Source organism: Aphis gossypii, unplaced genomic scaffold (assembly GCF_020184175.1).
Source record: "Aphis gossypii isolate Hap1 unplaced genomic scaffold, ASM2018417v2 Contig00487, whole genome shotgun sequence".
Lineage (NCBI taxonomy): Eukaryota > Metazoa > Arthropoda > Insecta > Hemiptera > Aphididae > Aphis > Aphis gossypii.
Window position 1 is genome coordinate 45,941 of NW_026083131.1, and position 22,396 is coordinate 68,336.

General features: G+C 29.4%; 1 protein-coding gene, 1 long non-coding RNA gene and 1 pseudogene across 2 annotated transcripts; 1 reads left to right on the forward strand and 2 right to left on the reverse strand.

The window, feature by feature from the left end:
- Window positions 1-3,897: 3,897 nt before the first annotated feature.
- Window positions 3,898-4,426, reverse strand: LOC126554415 (uncharacterized; annotated as a pseudogene).
- Window positions 4,427-10,599: 6,173 nt separating this feature from the next.
- LOC126554420 (piggyBac transposable element-derived protein 4-like) lies at window positions 10,600-11,874 on the forward strand. Its single transcript, XM_050209492.1, has one exon. It carries the CDS (start codon window positions 10,600-10,602, stop codon window positions 11,872-11,874), a length of 1,275 nt encoding a protein of 424 aa, XP_050065449.1.
- A 9,196-nt stretch (window positions 11,875-21,070) lies between these two features.
- LOC126554416 (uncharacterized) lies at window positions 21,071-22,180 on the reverse strand. Its single transcript, XR_007606665.1, has 3 exons — window positions 21,978-22,180; window positions 21,711-21,845; window positions 21,071-21,625 (listed from the first exon to the last, which is right to left on the reverse strand). It is a non-coding gene; the product is annotated as an uncharacterized LOC126554416 (long non-coding RNA).
- Window positions 22,181-22,396: the final 216 nt, after the last annotated feature.

The following is a 22,396-nucleotide window of genomic DNA, read 5'->3' on the forward strand; positions in this document are numbered from 1 at the left end:
TTGTCAAGAATATGATGATGATGAGTAAACAAAAGTTCCTAAAATTAATCTCAAATTGTTTGATTTTTTATTACTTATTTTTTTATTTAGTTACTAAAAAGGCTGATATATTGATTAATTTAAATTTATATAAATATTTTATTTTTATCATAACATTTGATATGATTTCCTTAAAAGGTATTTATTTTGTTTAAGTTTTAGTAAGTTATTAACAGGGATGTTAATTTATTTTATTTTGTTTATTATATTATTATATTTTATCTTAATAATTAAAACGTTTAAACACATTTTTAAACTGTTTTTGTATATGTTCAATATTTTTTGATATTTTATGACTTCAGTACCTACAAATTATATCAATGAATTAATATTATTTGATTCTTCAGTTTTTTTAGCAAAATAAAAACTAGGTACTTGTGGAAATAGTGCATTTTGATAAAAATAGATTTGTTTTTTTCCAAAAGGTAATTATTCCAGTGTTTTATTCAAAAGGGACTTATTCCTGGAAAATGAACGTTTTGTTCAAAATTACTTTCTTTAAAATTAAAAATATACTAAAAAAATTTTAAGGAGAAAACTTTTGATATCAGAAATTGATTTATCGTTTTTTTTACCTATTTTTCAATATATCACATGTTATCTAAATCATTTAAAAATCAGAGAAACAAAAAATGAGCTGTCCTGAAAAATTAGAAAAATGGAAAAAGTCCGTTTTGAATTGAAACCCCTCAATTGAGTTATTTATTTAAAAAAAAAATTAATACATATAATATAATAGGTATGTAAAATAATAATTATAACAATAATAATAAATATTTTTAACATTTCCCACTTATTAATATTGCGAACATTTTTATAATTAAAACACATATAATATATATTTATATACCTACTTTGTTAATGTCAAATGGTTTTATATGTTTTTCAAATTCAAAGTTTCATTATCTCGTACACATTGCAATTACCTATTTATGTTATATATCGTTGTACCTATATCTACTTTGTTAAATTATTTTAAATGTTTATTGTATATAAAAATTGTTTTTTACGCACCGTAAAACATTCATAACACATTCTTTGATGTCTTGTTTTAACATTTCAACTAAATTTTGTCCTCTAAAAATTCTACTCTTCTAGTCACAGTTTTACGAGATAACTGTAAATTGTTTATAGCTGATAAAATTTCTGATTTATTTTTAAAGTTTTCAAATAATGCATCTGCACCTTCTAAAAAAGCTTGTTTTACTATTTCACCGGTTTGAAATGATTTTTTATTCTTAGCTAAAACATGACTAATTTGAAATGAAGCAATTGTTGGTGCTTTGGACTTTAAAATTGGTTTTGTAAAAATCAATTGTTGTTTATCAATTTCAAGTTTTAATTTTTCTAATTGCTTTTTACGTACTTCAGTTTTAGGAGGGAAATCTATATCAAATTTTGAATGCGTAGTTCTAAAATGTCTTTCTAGATTACCTTTTTTTGTTGTGGATATTGTTATTTGACATATCAAACATATGCACTTTTCTTTCAACATTGTAAAAAAAAAATCCATTTCCCATTCTTGATGAAAATGATAAGTTTTTTGTTTTTATGTGCACTTATAATTATAAATTTTAAACACAACAGACATCAACAGAACACAGAACAACAGAACACAGTGAAATGAACATTCGTGACCGATAAACATTTGACACACGAAACGAGATTAAAATTAAATAGATAAAACTTATCGACAATTCGATAACAATTCGTGCGCGTGTCCCTAAAAATGAATTCTAACAAGATCGACTTTGAAATTGTCCGCGATCGACCGTTTGGCCGCCCCTGGCCTATATTATAGCTAATAGCTATTCATATATCATATATACCCGTAAAATAACATCGCGAGTTCGTAACTATATTCTAATAAACTATGAAAATAATTTTAATAATAATTAAAAATATATTTAATTGTTAATTTGTTAATGTATAATATACTATGTACTAAAATATGTACCTATTTATTTTGTAAATATATTTGTACTTAAATTGTTAATTTCTGTAGGTACGGAGTGCGATCGCACCATCGCACATACGAGTATACACGAGCCGCCACTGACGAAAGTGACTGACACGCAAATACGTTATTATTTCACTGATAATAAATATAAATTGTGTCAACATTAAAAAAAAAATTATTACAAATAATAGTAATAGGCCCTAGATTTACTTTGTCATTAGGCCCAGAAATCCTCTGGGCCACTGAATACTACAATAATAATAAATAATAATAATTTAAAATCGTATTTAGTAGTTTCGTACATTATAATAATATGACACGATCTGGTGGCGGTAGTAGTGGCGCAGGTCGATCGCGACGAGCGAGGTGGTGAAATGAGTTCTACGTCTTTTATTTTTGCGCACGGGACTCGTGATTAGCACAAAAAAGAAAGAAGAACAATGTTGGGTATACAACAAAATGTGTGATTACACAAAAAGAAAAACACAACAAAATGTGGCGGTTGCGGCGAACGATGAAATTCGAACAAAAACAAAAAAATTTCCAAGAGTCGTGCGGAAGGTTAGGTTGTTGTCCGGTTCACGGGTTTTGCAAGAGAACGCGATCGCCGACGGCCGGCACTCGTCAGGCCCGACTTGTCTTCCCGTCCCGCCTAGCCTTTGCGGCGTGGAGGGAGAGTCGACGATCTCGTGTCGTTGTCACCCGTGGTGGTGGTTGATAAAGTCGGCTACACACGAATTGCGTCCCAAAATAACAAATTTGATAAGCGGGTACACGAATTGCGTCCGGCGTTATCTAATCTACTACATGAATTGCGTCCGATTTTGTTTAAACGATTGCATGAACGATAAATGTACGTAAAGCCTATAATAATTTTAGTTCGATTTCGATCGTGTTGTTGGTGTTAACGTTGGTGTAACCTTTATTATCTGTTAAATAAAACTTAAACTCTAAAAACACTATAACATGACTTCGGTGATTTTAAGCGAAAAAAATAAAACATTATTTAATATTGATGGATACAAATTTCGGTATCATAAAACATTAAAAAATGATATTCAACGTTGGAGCTGCTGTAAAAAGACGTGTAAGTCATACATTAAATTAAATAATGAAAATGAGATTATCGAACGTGCAAATGATCATAATCATATTAAAGATTCTGTTGAAGTATTTAATAGACAACAGTTGAGCAATAATTTAAAGCAAAAGGCTGTAGAAGAACTTTATGATAAACCATCAAAACTTATTCATGGAGCTTTATCAAAAGACATTCTAACACTGACAACTTATGATTTAACCTTAATTCGTAATAACATACACCACGCTCGGTCATCTACAATTCCAAAACTTCCAGACAATTTACCTGATTTACACAATGTTTTATTGAATGAAAATATACAGACAAACAGAGATGAACATTTTTTATTAGTGAATGACAACAAAAATAATATAATCATTTTTTCAACTATTCCTAATTTAAATTTTTTAAATGAAGTTGATACAATATTTGTGGATGGAACTTTTAAAAGTTACCCTAAACTGTTTACGCAATTTTTTACAGTCCATGGCTTGAAAAATAATAATTATATACCACTAGTATTTTTTTTACTTCCTAATAAAAATTTAGATACTTATATAAAAGAATTTTCACATCTAAAATCTGAATTTCTAAAAAATAATATCAATTTTTCACCTAAAATAATATTTGCCGATTTTGAAAAAGCAATCCACCAGTGGCGCAACTAGAGCTAAAATTTTGGGGGGGCTGTAGCCCCACCTGATATTATATGAAATGTAACCCGTGGGGGCGTTGCCCCCACACCCCCTATATATATTCACTTAAAAATAGAAAAACATACAAAAAAAAAAAAACAAATATTTATTTACTCAAGTTTCATTTTTCTTTAATTTTTGTCAATAAATAGTTTTAATATTTCATTGATTTTAATTTCAATATCTTTTTCAATATGAAGTATTGATAAATTACTGAACCGATCTTGGTTCATTGTGGAACGTAAATATGTGTTTATCCTTCTCATCGCTGAAAAGGAGCGTTCTGATGTGGCAGATGAAATCGCTAAAGTAATAGCTACTTGTACCATTAAGTACAAATTAGGAAACACTTTTTTATTCAAATTTTCTTTTATAAAATTGAAGTCCTTCAGGTTATCACCAAATAACATTTTTGAAAACCAACATTATTTCGCTTTTCAAATCAGTTTCGTTAATGTTTAATACATCCTGAAAATAAATTTTACTATGAAATGTTTTATATACATTTATATTAGGTACCGAACCTACCTTATAATGTTCAACCAATGAGCTTCCTTCATAGTCAAATTGCATTAGTTGATCAGCTGAAGTAGCAATACTTAAACTTTCTTCGGAAAATCTTGTTTTCATACTGCAAATAATTGAGTCCATGATTACATAGAAGGTATTTAATTTCAAATATTGTTTTTGATTTGAATCATTATCACTTAGACAGTTATTAGTCTGTTCAGCTGCAGTTGAAACAGTTACATCATATTCGCTTAAGTAAGTAGGTTCTTTTTTAGGTCTTTTTAATCCTGTTAATATTATAAAACTATATTGTCTGCATTTAAACTGATGTCTATAATAGTATAAGTTTTTACCTTGTACTGGGATATTAATTGAAATATTATGTTCTAAACAAAATGTTTTGATATTATCCCAAAGCTCAGAAAAGTGTTCACCATTTCGATTATTTTCAAGCGTTGAAATTATTCCTTTGACTAAATTTCCTGATCGGCCCAGAGTTGTTCCCTTTAACTGAAGCTGAGTACTCAAAATATTTATGGACTGAAGAACTTCATGTCATATAAATAAATATAATATAAATTTAAAATTACTTATAGTTGCACGGACACCTAAAATTAATACAAAACATTAAAAGAAGAACAACGTAGGTAACTCACAATCAAATAATTTAAATAACTTACCAATTGCTTGTGCCACATCTTTTGATTTATGTTCAAGTATTTCATTATCCAAAGCCATTAAAACAGAATTATAATTTTGTATAAGAGCATTGCAGCTTTTATACCTACACACCCATCTGGTATCGCTTAGTTTTTATATTTTAGTAATTTTTAAACCAAGTTTATTTTGAATTGTTGACAATTTGTGGTCATTAGCTGGTTTAGAAAAGTGTACATATAAAGCTTCTAGCCCATTAAACACATTCCTAGCATCCTAAAATATTCATCGAATATTCGTTAATTAAAATAGTATCTATCAACATAATTTATTGCAATTATTACTTTTAAATGCTTGCATATATCAACAATGACTAGGTTAAGCTTATGAGCCATCCAATGTACATAGACCGCTTGAGATGCTGAAGGATTGGATTGTCTAAGTTTACCTATTATTATTATAATATTATATTATTATTTATTATTATATTGTCACCTAGTAGCTTTTCCTTAACCCCATTCCCTTTTGCCAATGACGTCACATGTATGACTTCTCTTTTTTATTCGTTATATCGCTATCCATAGTTCTTGTTCGATGGCGGCCTATGGCCCTCATCGTGTTTAACTCTGTACCTTGTTCGTGTATTAAGTTTACTACATATCTGTATCTGTATCTGTTCACACATCTAAAATTATGGTGTATACTAATAATTAGTAGTACAATGGTCATTATTAGAATGCTTACTCCTACACATATTATAAAATTATAATAATGTATTTTAAATTTAGGATTTTCTAGATTTGTTACGATTTGTGTGCTGGTGTAATTAGTAATTATTTTACTAGTTATATTTGCTCTATTCTCTAGTCCTTCTGTGGTATCTGACGTGATATCGCCATTGTCAAACTCATTTACTACATTTGTGGATTCTATCGTTGTTAAGTTTGCTGTAATCATTTGCGATATTATTTCGTAATTGGTATTATTTGTATTTTTGTTATACTCAAAATTATTCAGTGTAGTTAAGTTATAGTCATGCTCACTTGTCATGATAGGTTTTATTGTAGTTGAAATTGTCTGCAATGTTGGATTAGTAATGTTGGTTTTATGTAGTAATTTTGAGTGTATGACACTTAGGTGTCTAACATTTTTCGGAAATTATTTGAATTTTTCATTGTCTAATCCTATCGTTTTCAATGTTATCTCACACGTTTTTTCAATAGTAAATTTTGTTAAAGTGTTATTCAATACAATAGTCGTAGGTTTTATAGAGAATATACACCCTAGGTTCATATGTACCCGTGTGTTGTTCTCATCATTCACATCATTCAAAGCTAAAGTTATATGTTCCGTTGTTCCCCAAGTCGTTCGTTGAAGTTCAACACGACTATTGTTTACTTCATAAAAAACTATTGTTTCTTCGTGGCTTGTTACTCCCTTTACCGTCATAATGATTAACCTATAATTTCATTACTTATTACTTATATTATTTTATTGTTCTATTACTTATTATACATTTATACTCTATATCTATACTTAATATTATTACTTTTTTTTTATTATATTTTTTTTTTTTATTATCTATTTCTGTTCATACATTTTCAACAATTGGTCCATTCTGTCGCTTCTTTTACGACTTACCATCACCATTCGTTTCATTTCTTTCCTATATTTTTTCCTATCGTGTTCTAACATTTCGTCAGCCTCCGGCATTACGTCTAACCAATCGTTTATTACTATACAAAATTGTTCTCTCAAGTCGTTTTTTTCATAAACGTCATGTATATAAACCGTAATGTTTTTCGTAAATCGCTCTTATTCCGATTGCGAATATGGTTCGCTCAATTTCTTATTAGCATTTTCCATATGCGACTTTAAGCAACTAGGTGCTTCGTCCCTTCTTAAGAAAGTAGTAACGTTATGTTTTTCTCGTTTGATCATGTCGTATAGATAATTTATGAATTTGGTTTTCTTCTCCCTAAAAATAAATACTTAATCTTAAACTACACTCTAAGTCTTATCTACCTTATTTATTTAATACTTATTTATTTATATTTAATTTCTACCTAAGCTTTCGTATTGGATTTCTAATCATCCTTATCTAGTTTGTCTTTTTCGTAATATCTTTTTACATCATTTTTATGTACAGTCACCTTCCTTCTACCTCTCTGTATTACTACATTTTCGGTATCTAAAACCTCTAAAATTTCGAAAGGTCCTTTCCATAACGGACTTAATTTGTTTTTCTGGGTTTCGTCTTTCAATAATACCAAATCTTTCACATCTAAATCTTCGCTAAATTCCTTTTTATCATACTGTTTTTTAGATTTAATCTTCTTATTAATTAATCTTTCTCTGGCAATTTTATGTGACTCCTGCATTTTTTGTTTTAAATCAAATATATAATCATCGTAATTATACCTAAGTTCAGGGCTACATTTTAACTTAACTGGTATGTCCAATTCTTTTCCATATAATAACGCGTAAGGTTGGTAATTAGTCGAACTATGTTCCGTTGAATTATATACGAATAATGCATATGGTAATAGTTGATCCCAATTATTTAAATCCTTGTCTACATAGTGTCTCAAATATTCGGCTAAAGTTCTATGTGATCTTTCTAAGCTACCGTTAGTTTGCGGATGATAAGGACTCGTATTTATTTTATTAATCTTTAGTAATTTACACACTTCTGTGAAAATCTTACTAAGAAAGTCTGTACCTTGATCAGTTAATATAGTCTCAGGTATACCGTGCACACATACGAAATTTACTACAAACGCCTGGGCGATAGTGTTTGCCGTATGATCTGGTAACGGAACACCTAATGAATATTTCGTTAGATCGTCCTGCATAGTCAATATATATGCGTTGCCTATTGCAGTAGGTATTAGAGGTCCTACTATATCCATAAATATTTTATCAAGCGGTCTAGAACTTGTCGTAGTTATAATCATCGGACTAGGGTGATGTCTATTAGTCGTTTTATTCGTCTGACACGAGGGACAGTTTTTTATATATTCCCTTACTTCTTGTTTTAACCCTGGCCAGCTGAATTGTCGTTTAATTTTCTTAACCGTTCTATTTAATCCAGCATGACCCCCTAGTAATGAGTCATGAAATTGCTTGAAAATGATTAATTTTTCCTCATTAGTGTATTCTAATTTAGTACAGATTATTATTTCTATATCTGTATTTCGAAATATATACCTAATCATTGATCTTGTTTTTGTCCAGTCCAACCCGTCTTTCTTTCCTAACTGGTTCATGGCTAACTTATTCAAGGAATTCTTAATGCAAAAGTATTTTAAATTTAATAATGCAAAATGCATATTTTCACTTGTGGTTAATTGCTTTTCTTTACTTTTAGTTATCAAAAATATTATGTATCTTTCTTCGTAATTAAAATATACTACGTCGCCTATTCGTTTATTTGATTCTAGCATTTTATTCGTTCCAAATTTTCGTTTTAATTCGTAATTTATTCCCGATTTAAAGTTATAATATTTTTCTATTTCTGATACAATATGATATTCTGCGGGTGATTCTAGTAATTCACCGTTCACCTCTTTCACATTACTATTCGTTATTATTGTTGTTTCCGATTTTTCTAGAAAGCTCGTATAACTTTCGTCCTTAATTTCTTTTATACTATACATTCTATTTAAAGCATCTACGTTCGAATTTTGTACTCCCGGTTTATATCTTATTTCGTAATCGTATTCCTCAAGCTGTATGCGCCATCTCGCCAACTTTGATAACGGATCTTTTAATTTAAATAACCAAGATAGTGGTCTATGGTCAGTGAGTATTACGAATTTTCTACCGTAGAGATAAGGCCTAAATTGTTTAACCCCGTATACAATCGCTAAACATTCTAGTTCAGCAGTTGAGTAATTCATTTCACTTTTATTCAAAGTTCTAGATGCGTACGCTATTGGTAGGTCGCTACCTATCGTTCCTTGGGATAGTATAGCTCCTAGAGCCTTACCACTAGCGTCGGTTGTAAGTATAAATTGTTTCGTAAAATCTGGATATTGTAGAATTGGTTCTGCACAGAGTGCGTTTTTTAATTTGTTTCGCTACCTGACAATTTTCGTCCCAATTAAATTTAACATCCTTTTTTAATAAGTGTGTCATTGGTTTAGCTAACATACTATATCCCTGTATAAATTTCCTGTAGTACCCCGATAAACCTAAAAATGATTTTATTTGCTTTACAGTTTTAGGCACCGGAAATTCTAATACTGATGTTATCTTTTTCGGATCTGGTTTTATTCCGTGTTCCGAAATTATGTGTCCCAAATATAAACATTCGCGTTTTAGAAATTCGCATTTATCTGGTTGTATTTTTAAATTATGGGTACGTAGACGTTCGAATACGTCTATCAGCTTATTGTTGTGATCGCTCAAATTTTTCGCATAAATAATAATATCGTCTAAATATACTAAACATTTAATGCCTATTATCCCCGACAATACGTTATTCATTTACCGCTGAAATGTAGCGGGACTTGTTTTCATTCCCATAGTCATACGTTTAAAATGGTAATGACCTTGACCGGTCGAAAACGCTGTCATTTCGCGAGATTCCTTCGCTAAAGGTATTTGATAAAAACCATTTACTAAATCTAAAATGGTAAAAAGCTGACATTGTCCCAATTGATCTAATATTTCCGTAATATTAGGTAACGGATGAAATTCATTTAAAGTTACTTCATTGAGTGCCCTAAAATCAATTACTATTCGAAATTTATCTTTACCAGATGAATCTGATTTCTTTTTTACTAACAACAAAGGTGCATTAAAAGGTGACATAGATCGTTCTATGATATCATTTTGTTCCATTTTAATTAATTGTTGCTCAATTTCCTTTTGCTGTGCCTGTGGCAATCTATATGGTCTTCTATATATAGGCGGTTGATTGGCGGGTAATCTTATTACGTGTTCCGCCGCGTTAGTAAATGTTAAATAATCGTTTTCCAAATGAAATACATCGGAAAAATGTTCGCATATTTCTAATATTGTTTTACGTTCCTCGTTATTTAAATGGTCACTACGTATCAAACTTTTTATTTTATTTACGCGATCGTTATTGTCATTTACTACAGTTATTTCGTGTAATTTATATTCTATGTCATTGTCGTATAATATTTTATTTAATTGGTCCTCATAAATGTTTTGTAGTAATTCAGAAATATTCAGTATACTTATCACCGTGTTTCCGTTCTTTACCGTGTTTATTATATTAGCGCAATATACGTCCTGTATTAATTCTTGTTTCTGTATTAAAATATTTTTATTTTCCATTATCGGATCAGCTATTGGTATAGATATTATTGTTTCCGTTCGCGGTTTTAACCCGTCGTTGGTACACATGTGAGCGCGCCGCTCACACAGATAGCATTTCGAGCGTTATTCGTATAAATATTATTGAATTAATCTGATGCTATAAATACCTTCAAATAACATGTCTATAAATATTTATAAAAATAAATAATTACGCTATTTGTCATTGCCTATCAGTTATCGTTAGACAAAGTCGACAGTACCGATTAAGTGAGCGTCGCGCTAACACTGTACTAACCGCGCACTATTTTTATCACCACCGCCGTAGTCGATAACGTACAAGTGTTTTTATTATTTTTTAATTTATCATGACCAATAAAGTTATATCGTGGTTAGAAGAGACCGAAGAAGTTTTTTTAGATGACTCAGACGATACCGATGCTGATCCTAGTTATGGAGATCCCGTCGAATTACGTGAAAATGAGTCTGATAGTGACATTTCTGAACCTACGCATAGATCAAATACTTCACAAACCTCTCGTTCAAGAAGTCGTAGTCCTATAGCACAGAATTCTTACTACTTAGGGAAAGATAAGCAAACAAAATGGTATAAGGACGCTCCTCCTAGAAATGTACGTACTCGACAACGTAACATCGTTTTACGTTTACCAGGCGTAAAACAAATAGGTCGCGATGCAAATTCTATTTTAGAGTGCTGGAACTTATTTTTTTCTAATTCCATTATTGACGATATAGTAAAATACACTAACATATATCTCGATAAAATTCGTTCAAAATATACACAACAACATATGGTACGCGAAACATCAAAATCCGAAATGAACGCGCTTTTTGGGCTGTTATATTTGGCCGGTGTTTTACGTAGTAATCATCTCAACCTTGATGATTTATGGTCAAACGATGGCTTATCGCCCGAGTATTTTCGAGCAGTTATGCCAAAAGCACGATTTTATATTCTTCTAAGAGCAATGAGGTTTGACGATATAAGTACACGAGCCCAAAGAAAACAATTTGATAAACTTGCGGCCATTCGTTCAGTATTTGAAGACTTTGTTCTAAGCTGCGAGAACTGTTATACAGTGGGGGCAAATGTAACTATAGATGAAATGCTCGAAGGTTTTCGAGGCCGTTGTAGTTTCCGACAGTACATCCCAAGTAAGCCTAACAAATATGGTATAAAAATTCAGGCCTTAGTCGACTCTCGCACCTTTTATACGTCGAAAATGGAAGTGTACGTTGGGACTCAGCCCGATGGGCCTTATAAATGTGAAAATAACCCTGCAAGTGTCGTGAAAAGATTAATTGCCCCAATATCGAAAACAGGTCGTAATATCACCATGGATAACTGGTATAACTCTATACCTCTAGCAATTGATCTACTAAAAAATCACAATACAACTGTAGTTGGTACACTTCGTAAAAACAAACGTGAAATTCCCCTTTGTTTTTTAGAAACTAAAAAAAGGCAATTGAACTCTACGATGTTTGGTTATGACAAAGACATATTGCTTACATCATATGTACCAAAAAAAAATAAAAATGTATTGCTTATTTCCACTATGCACGAACAAGCCAACAAGGTATCATTGATCCAGAGTCTGAAGAAAGAAAACCAGAGGTGATTACGTATTACAACAGTACAAAAGGTGGCGTGGATTGCGTGGATGAAATGAAGGGCGAATACTCTGTGGCTAGAATAAGTTGCAGGTGGCCACTGACCATTTTTTTCTCTTTGATGAACATAGGAGGCATAAATAGCCAAATTATTTTTCGAGAAAATACAGGAATTTATCTAAGTCGTCGAGAATTTCTAAAAACCTTGGGAAAAGAACTTACAAAACCGTTTATGTTAGAACGATTGAAGATGCCTACTTTGCGTACAAGTATTCGACAAAGAATAATAAAATTAACTGGTTACACCAAGACAGAAAATGAAGTCCCTGAACGTTCAAATATTGAACATCGTCCGAAGTGCGTATTTTATCCAAAAAGAAAAAATCGAAAGACCATGGTGAGGAAATATTTTTATGAATTAATAATAATAATAATATTATATATAAGTAATCATTATTTGTTTGAAATAATTTCGTAGACTAAATGCGTAAAATGCAGCGTGCCAATATGTAAGGAGCATACGATGAGCACATGCGTATCCTGCTGTAACGATCACAACGAAACAAATACTACAGAAAGTGAATAGACCAGTCATAAATTTAATAGTTTATAAATTTTCATTTATATTAAGTTTTTAATTAATTTGTATTTCTTTATATGAAAAAAAAATATTTTTTTTTTGGAATGAGATTGTAGTTTTTATTTTTATTTTATAAATTATGAAATGTACATAAAAAGTATTTATATACTTTTTAGTGAAGTCTAAAAATATACATAATCCTAGATATGGTTTGATTTTTTAAGTTTATACATCAATTAATAATAATAAAAAAAGTGAAGTGTGAGCGCCGCGCTCACAGTGTAACAATCAGGTTAAGACTATATGTGTACCAACGACGGGTTAATGTGTAACATATTTTATCTTTATTTAATTCGCACGGAGTGTTATCATTTATAGTTAATATATTATTCGCAACATCTATTATCGCGTTAGTTTGTAACAGGAAGTGGTGACCTAGAATTCCATCTCGCAGTATTGGAAATTCCTTATCGACCACATGAAATTCCGTTTTTATTTTATTATTATTTAATATTAATATTATTGTAATTTTGCCTATGGTAGTTACTATTTTATCATTAATGCCTTTTAAATTTATTTTTTCTTTTTCGTTTACTAATGTTTCGCCTGTTAATTTATTTATTTTTATTAAATTGATTTCACTACCGGTGTCTAAAAGAAGATTTGCTGTATTTGTTTTAAAGTTAGGTGATTGAAATGTAACATGATTTTCATTAATTACTGATACGATGGTGAAACATCGTTGAGTGATAATTCCTCCGTTACGGCCGTTATTTGGTTGATCGAACGGACGCCGTTCCCGTTCGATACTTGACCGTTTCCCGTCCGGTTTGCATTATTACGCTCATCCCGTTGCTTACTATAACAGCTAACACTATCGTGTCCTATCTTATTGCAATAACTACAAGTTATTGGTGCCAAATTGTTATTAAAATTATTATCAGTATTTTGTCGTGCGTTATTATTTTGCGGTTGCGGATTATTATTATTATTTCGACGCGCAACCTGTGTAACATTACCACGACAATCGCGAGCGACATGATTAGTTCTGCCGCAAATATAACATCCGGGATTGTTTTGCTGTCTCCGATTATTATTATTATATTGACCGTTATTATTACGCGGAATTCCCTAGGTACTAAAAAGCTAATTATTTCAATTTATTATGTCAACTCATTAGATGTGCGTCTTTATGATAACAATTCTATGAAATGTAAGTAAACTTAAACTAAAGTACCTAACTATAAATATTTTAGTTATTTAAAGGTAAAATACCAAGTGTGAAATTTGAATAAATTAATACAAAACTTTATTAAAATGTGTATGAATGAATGTTTATTTAGCAGTTTTTAGATAATATGTACATACTTAATATTTATTATTACACTGCAACGTCTATCACTAAGGATGTTTCCTTGTATCGATAGACGTGAGCCTCTAAAAGAATATAATGTAAATGATAAAATAGATAAATAATAAATTAATTAAAATAACTGAATAAATAATATTAATTAGGTACCTTGCTGTTACTTATATATATACAAATAACAATCTCGAGTTTTTTTTTTACATAGATTTTGAATATAACATAAATGAATAAGACGAGCAAAATAAAGCTAAAAATAAAAGTAATATTATGTGATATGTGTATTGACCTAAGGGTTTACTTCATTTGTCAATAACCATTTCTTAATTAGTAATTTAAAGGTATCAAAGTTAGGATAGTTTTTTATAGAAATGGGTATTTTTTCATAGAGTTTCAACCCAGTTAACAAATAGCTATTATAGTATTTAGTTGTGTTTATTTTGGGGTAAATTAACTTTTCAGTTCTTGTGTTATAAGTATGAACGACCGGTTGTATTAAATTTTTTTTTTGACATGTAATAAATAATTTTTTTATAATATAATTGTTTTACTGTTAATATTTTGGCTTCGGAGTATAAATTTATGGATGAGTAAAGCCTGGGTTTGTGATAGATTATTTTTAAGGAGGTGTTTTGAGCTATCTGTAAACAATTTATATGGGTTTGTGCTGCATTGCCCCAAACTACTATACCATATTCTATCAGGGATTGTGTTAAATTATAGTAAGTATTTTTTAGCCAGTGAATATTTAAAAAGTGTTTAGACATATTGAAAAATGTGTATAATTTGTGCAGTTTCATATTAAGCTCCGATATATAAAAGTTCCATCTTAAGTGTTGATCAAATGTGACGCCTAAATATTTGGTTTTATCAACTTTGTTTATACTTATACAGCTACACCGTGAAGTGGAAGTACATTTTTTGTCATGTGCTTTTATACTAGTCATATTGGGCGATGTTTTTATTGAATTTGAAAATGTGATGCAAACCGTTTTATTATAATTTAGTGATAAATTATTATTAGAGAACCATTCGATTATTTTACTTAAGGAATTTTCTACTGTTTTAGCTACTGACTGCCATGTTTCACCTGTCACAACTAATGCTGTATAATCTGCATACGAATATATACTTCCATCAAGTTTTAGGTTAGACAATTCCAGAACATATATTATGTATAGTAACGGTGACAATACTGTGCCTTGCGGAACACCACAGGTCATAGCTTTACTCTCACTTAAGATATCGTCTATTTTTACTCTGTGGTGCCTGCAATCTAAGTAAGATTTAAATAGTAATAGAGCTTTTCCTTTAATGCCTATTTTATTGAGATGTATTAATAATTTATTATGGCATACTGAGTCAAAGGCTTTGCTCAGATCCATGAATATTCCAATCGTTTTTTTTTTTGTGTCTATAGAGTGTAATATTGTTTGGGTTAAGCTTGTGATAGCATCTTCAGTACTAAAACCTTTTCTAAAACCAAATTGAGTTGGTGGAAGTAACATATTTTCTTCTAAGTAATTAGCCAATCTTAATTTGATCACTCTTTCAAATATTTTTGAAAAAGTTGTCAAGAGGCTTATAGGTCTAAAATTTTCTACATTAGTCTTATTTCCTTTTTTATGTATAGGTGTTATAATTGAAAGTTTAAAGCTGTTGGGAATAACACCGTTGTGTATTATGTCATTTATTATATTGACTAGGGGCTTTAGTGCTTCATCATCAAACATTTTCACCATTTCAGTGGTAATATTATCATGACCCGGAGCGGTGCCCTTTTTTAGAGATAATACTATGTTTTTAATTTCAGTTAGATTAGTTTTTCTTATATAGAAAGATTGGTGAGATACTGTTTCATCAATGTTATCAGAAGTTAGTTCATTCGATTCATTCAAGTTCTTTGTAGTTATTTTTGCAAAGTAATTATTAAAAAAATTTGCAATTTTTTCAGGATGTGTTTTATTAGAGTATATATTATTTTCTATATTTATTTGTAGATTGTTACTTTTATTATTATAATTTTGGCCTTTTGTGGCTTCATTAATTGTTTTCCAAATTTTTTTGGGATTATTATTACATTGTTTTATTTTGTTTCCATAGAAATTAAATTTTGCTTTATTAAGGAAGTTATTTCTATATTTTTTAAATTTTTCTTTTAAGGCTAAATCATAAGGTTTTTTCCTTGACTGTGAGTGAAGTAAATCTCTAGTTCTGATACTGTCTAATATACTTTTTGTAATCCAAGATTTTATAGGGACCGTATTTGAATAGGTTGTATAAATATTACATTTTTGTATTATATCTTGTATTTTTTTGGTGTATGATACAAGAATACTATTAATGGAGGCAGTGGTAGGTGTGTTGTTCCATGTTTCATTATTTAATAATGATTTGAAATTGTTTTTGTTGAAAAATTTTTTTGTGTTACTTAAATTGTCTTTGATTTCTATTGATTTTTTTGTAGTATATGGTATTATTTGAATAAAGATAGGGAAATGATCTGTGATTGATGTTTCTAAGATTATTGCATTGTCTATGTAATATTTATCTATTTTTTTTATAAAGATATGGTCAATGCAAGTTTCACTACCTTCCCAAACACGAGTCGGTGAATTTACTTACGAGATAAAACCATAAGAGGTCATTAAGTCTAGGTAGTTGTTAGCCAATCTATTATTATTCAGTAAATCAATGTTTATATCTCCACAGAATATTATGTTTATATTTTTATTTTCAGTTGTTATATTATATAAAATATCTTGAAGTTGCTCTAAGAATATATTTGCGTTACCATTAGGAGATCGGTATACTGAAATAACGCAATAAGTTGAGTTGACAGATGTAACGTTTGTTATTAAACAATTGTCTTCCGTAAACCTGATTTCTTTATATGAAAATGAGCAATCGTTGCTTATGAAATTAATAACTCCATCATTTTGTTTTTGATTGCTTACAGTATTAATTAGTTGGTAGTTGTTTAAAAATATGTATTTTAAATCTAGATGCTGACTTAACCAAGATTCTGAAAGTGAGATTATATGAATTTTATTACTAATTTCCGATATAAAACATTGTAGTTCTGTAATATGTTTTTTAATGCTACGGATATTCATATGTATTAGATTAAAAGTTTTATCGTGTTTTTGTCGAGTGTTATTTAATTTGTTTATGTGCATTTTTTCATTTTTGAATTGCTTTAATAAAAATGTATCAAAAGAAATAATATTATTGGTATTTATTAATTTTAAATGTCATGGTAGTAATCGCGAAGTATATTAGTATTAAAGTAAAAATAAAAATAGATATTAATGATAAATTTGTGGTATCGGGGATTATAATATTATATAATAGGTAATTAAAATAAGTAATGGTTAATGACGCCAAAGTAGTCCAATTAGCTATGTGATAATGGAAGTGGATATAGTACGTTTTAATTACAGATTTGAAACATAAATAGTATGAGATATAAAATATAAAATAAAATGACATGTTGAAAATAATAATTATTATGAGTGTGGATTTATATACGTGTAACGTGCCACGTACAACCAGTTGAATGATGTCGATTTGGAAAGGTTTTGTGAAATAATTGAACTCTCGAAATTATTCTAAGTGTTTTTTTTATTTAAAATTATTCTAAGTCCAATTAATTAATTTAATAAAACTTGTGAAAATATTCTAAGTCCAGGAGACATAAAATATTAAACTGGGTGACGTGAAGGTGCTTGCGCTAACTCTGGTGGATCACGTCTGAATTGTGCCTAATCTGGGCCCCCTTATATATCGTCCAGGGACTCCCGCGGTACCTTCAGATCCCTGATGGTCATCTGCACCTGCATCCGCTTCTTCCCACGCTTTGCGTTATCTGAACGATGTCGTGCGTCAAACAATATTCTATTATTCTATCGGATGGTAATTGTGTGCCTATAATATTTTATACCGGGTGACAAGCATACGTGCGATGATCCGTCTTTGACCCTGAACGATGCCGCCACATAGTATAATTTGGTACAATGTACTATTGTCGCTGCGTTCGGCATTATTACGCCGCTCCGCCGCCGTTGATGATTTATATTAATATGTTTAAGAAAATATGTACTTAATCTCCTGCTCACCTTTAGAATCCGATTATAGTAATATTTTACACCCCTATCATAAAATGTCTGTTGCACCCCCAATGTTAGGTTATTGTTGGCTATGGTATGTAGTAATTTATATATTATATTTAATATAAGTATCAGAGCACGTTGCATACGTGTTTAAATCGGATTCCGAGTAGATTTTTCGTACCTTAGAGTTTTCGTCATGTCGGATTAGAATATCTGCATTATCATTGATCCATATGAATTTGTAATTTTTTTGTTTGGCTGCTGCTCTGGTCTTACCATATAATTGTCTTCTGTGTTTAGTGAGATTATTATTGATAAATACACGCTTATCTTTCGACCACGCCGGGTTAAAGTTGGAAAGATTAAATGTTTTATTCCGTTTGCAGTTTGTTATAATGGCTGTTTTCATACCAGGTTGTGTTAATCGAGCAATAATTTTATTTTCTCCGTTCACTGTGATAGGTACACGATAAGCTTCTTCAATTGAGATGACTGTGTTTAGTACTTTCGCTATGTTCATGACAGTTTCTTTACATATTTCATTTGGTATAGTGGGGATGCCAATTATTTCGATAGTAGATTTAAGGCTAGATTGTTCTATGCCATCTAGCCGATATTTAAGATCAAATATTTCTTGAGTAAGTTTTATATTGTCGTTTGCAATTCTAACATTTTCTTTACGAATCTCTTTCATTTCTTCTAAGATTTTAGTAACTGTTGTACTAAAGTCATCAAATTTTTGACTCATGAAATTCATAGAGTTCGCAAGATCCTGCAGTGAAATTTCCGAATCCGTAGATTTATTTTTTAGGTTTATCCCATTTAAATTTGCATTTATTGCATATCCATCTGCTACGTGTATTTTTGGATTGTTTATTGAAGGTTGCTTCAGTAATGCCTTCACATAAGTAGTGGTAATAGTTATTGCAATGCGAACAGACAATTTCATCGCTCGTTATTATAGTTTCGTTACACTTTGAGCAGTTCGACATTATCTTAACGATTAGAGAGCAAGGTCCGTGAAACGCACTATGAGCAATCGACTTACGCACAACCGCACGCTATGAACAACGATAGAAGACTGAAATGTACTGTAATGTAGATTACAATTTAATATACTATTTTTAATGACAATAGGACTTGCTTCAAAAAATAGTATTTCTGGTCACTATATTGTTTATGTAAAAACTATAATAAATAATTCTTATTATCATTATTTTTAAACATTTTGATTTCAGTTAATACATCAGCTCTACACAATTTTTGTTGAAATTTATATGGACCATTGACTTGTTAATAATTATTTCAGTCAATATGGTTAATATTTTGATAATACAATCCAGTAGGACTATAACATTGCTAGTTGCTCTATAGTCAATGCCATTTTAGAAAATCTATAGCATACTAAAATTCTTCATAATGATATTCTAAGATTATTTGTATTCACTAAAAATATCCAAGTGATTTGAATGATAAATATTAAAACAATATTCCAATTTACAACTGGAAACCATAAGAATAAAAATATTGGATTCTATACCTATTGGATTTTAATATTTCAACAGGCAACAAAATTAAAAATGTGGTTTGTATACTTAATACCTACAAATTTTAAGTGAAATATTATTCAAGTTACCTATTAGGTTTTTATTGTATTTGTTTAGATACCTTATCAACTAAATTTTAAAGAAATGTAAACAATTGAGTCCAACCAACATTCCAGAGGAAAACAATTACCAATCATTTTGTATATAAAACTAAAAATTGTAAATGAAAAATATGTATTGTAATTTGTATGATATTTCATACTTAAATTTAAATAAGGTTACAACATCAATCATTTAAATTTTAAACCTAAAAGATAAATATAAAATATTATGTCTTGTCGGTGCATTGATTAGTAAAAATAGAAATTTAGATATTGTTAAATAATATAAGTTAATATTCTATTATAAATCAAATAAATAATTTAAAAAAAAATTTTTTGGTATCTTAACATCTATGATTAATTACTATATTCAGATTGCTACTAAGTATTTATTTTTATAATGTATGATTAATACATAATAGTTAAAAAAAAAAAGATTGTCCATCAGCAACCGTTGCATTGTCCCCTTTGCCCTCGACTTGTATCTGCCTTTTGGTAAATGATGGTGTTGTAGCCTATTTATTGTTAAATATTAAAAATAGTTTCTATTAAAGTAATAATTCAAGTAATAACATTTTTTAGTAAGTAATTACATACTTGCATATAAATATATAATACATTTTTGATGCACAAATAAGTTCATATTCTACAATAATTTTTTCCTAAAAACTGGGCCCTTATATGAATTTCTAATTTATATTAATATTATTAGGGACACTTTTAAATTGTACTATTGTTTTAGATCTGGGGTTATTGGAGAATTATTTCTAATTTCTTGAATACATAAATCATTACTCATATTTTGCATAACTGCATAACGAAAATTTTGGTTTAACTGTATCATCAAGTTAGAAATACATTTTCCATAGTTCTGGACTTTAAAATGATGGTGCAATTTTATAGAGGCTCATAATAATATTAATAGAAATTTTAAATTCATAACAGGCAGGCCTGGTTTTTATGAAAAAATTGAAATATGAACTTATTTGTGCATCAAAAATGTGTTAAATGCAAGTATGTAATTTAACTAAAAAGTTAAATTATTCTGCTTCTGCAATATTGTAACTATTTTAAAAATGTAGAACATATTATATTAAATGTTACTAAAAGATGAAAAAAAACATTAACTAGAATTCATAAACTATGCATTAAAAAATGTTAATATAGATATTCAATTAAAAATATGACATGTATGCAAAATATAATTTTGAAAAAAAGCTTGGCCTAGTGACATTATAATAAGTTGTTTTCTTAAAATGTAATTGTGTTAAAAATAATTTTAACAAACTTACTTTATTCAAAGTGCATGTGCTTATTATTAATTTTTATATGTAATCCTACAATGTTTCGTTGTAAAAAAAAAAAAAAAAATGTGATAAAAAAAAAGGAGAAATTCCAATACATGCACATTGAAAAATATACTAATTTTGAAAGAATATACCAGTTTTATTTATAATTTAAAAAATAAGTTGACTATTTTGTTTTTTTAACTCCTCTGCATGTTATTAAGCAAATAAATATTTGTGATTGGTTTGTGACTTCAACCTGTAAAGTATATTATATTTTTGGTAAGTATGAACATGATTACATTTCATTTTTGTTAATTTCCACGTTTACAATTACAAATTACAATTAAACTAAATTAACAACCGTGTATATGCATTCTTAACTCCAAATGACAAGAGTTGCCTAGTTCGTATTGAGGTAAATCGTTATACATAAAAATAAAGTATTTATTTTTATTTTCTCGACAATATGACGTTATTTTGAACATAAGAACTCACTACTCAATCCATATTCTATAAGTGTATAGGTTAGGTTATTATATATAATAATAATAAGATAAGCTATAATGTTTATTTTATGTTAATGTTTATTTTTAACCTAAGTGCTAATAAAATTTGTAATTTGTACAGTTTTGCCAGTTTCATAGTTTGGAAAATTGCACTTTTAATTTTTCCATATCACTGGGCATTAAGGTTGGCCAACAAGATGGTAAGACATACGGCTTAGGCTGAGTACTGCGTTTTCTGTCATAAGTACAACATCTAACCTGTATTGGAAAATTGTTCATTAATGTCTGTTTAAATGTATTATATTGAATCATGCAACAAAAGAATATAATATATGTATATTACTGTGTACCCTTTGGCCCAGTATGCATAACGAGACTTGGCTCGTTTAATCAAAGTTTCATCTTCATATGTAGATGGCTTGACCTCTTTTATCAAAACTGCAAAGTTTGAGTGCATGGGACACTACCATTCTGTGCACTAAATTAAAATATTATGTAAGTACCTATACTCTAAATAAAAATAATTCTAAATAATTAATTTTTTGTTTCTTAACAGAAAGTGTGTACTTAATTATAATAATTTCAATATATTATAATGTAAATCATGTACTTGTTTAATTTGCAAGTTAGTACATTCATCGTGGAATGATTTCACTGGCGAAGAAGAACGAGTTGAAGCGGTTGAATCATGTTCCTCAATCACAATATTTGTTGCTTGTTTTGTAGCTACGTGAGGGGTAATGCCTATAGGATTTACCAGGCCTTTTACAATCCTATTCTCAAGTTTAGCTAATTTTGTGTCCAATAACTGTTCCATTTGTTTTACTGTCACCATTTGTTCGTTCTCCTTTTTCTGTGTGTTATTTTTTATTTTTATTATTTTTATTTTTTTATTTTTCTTTGTTTTATGTTAAATTTGTCTTACCAATGTTTTAATTGTACATTTTAAATTTTCATTTTGCAACAGTAAATTATCACTTTTAGTTTGCAATGTGACATTGCTCTTTTTCAACTTTTCCTGTAATAAAT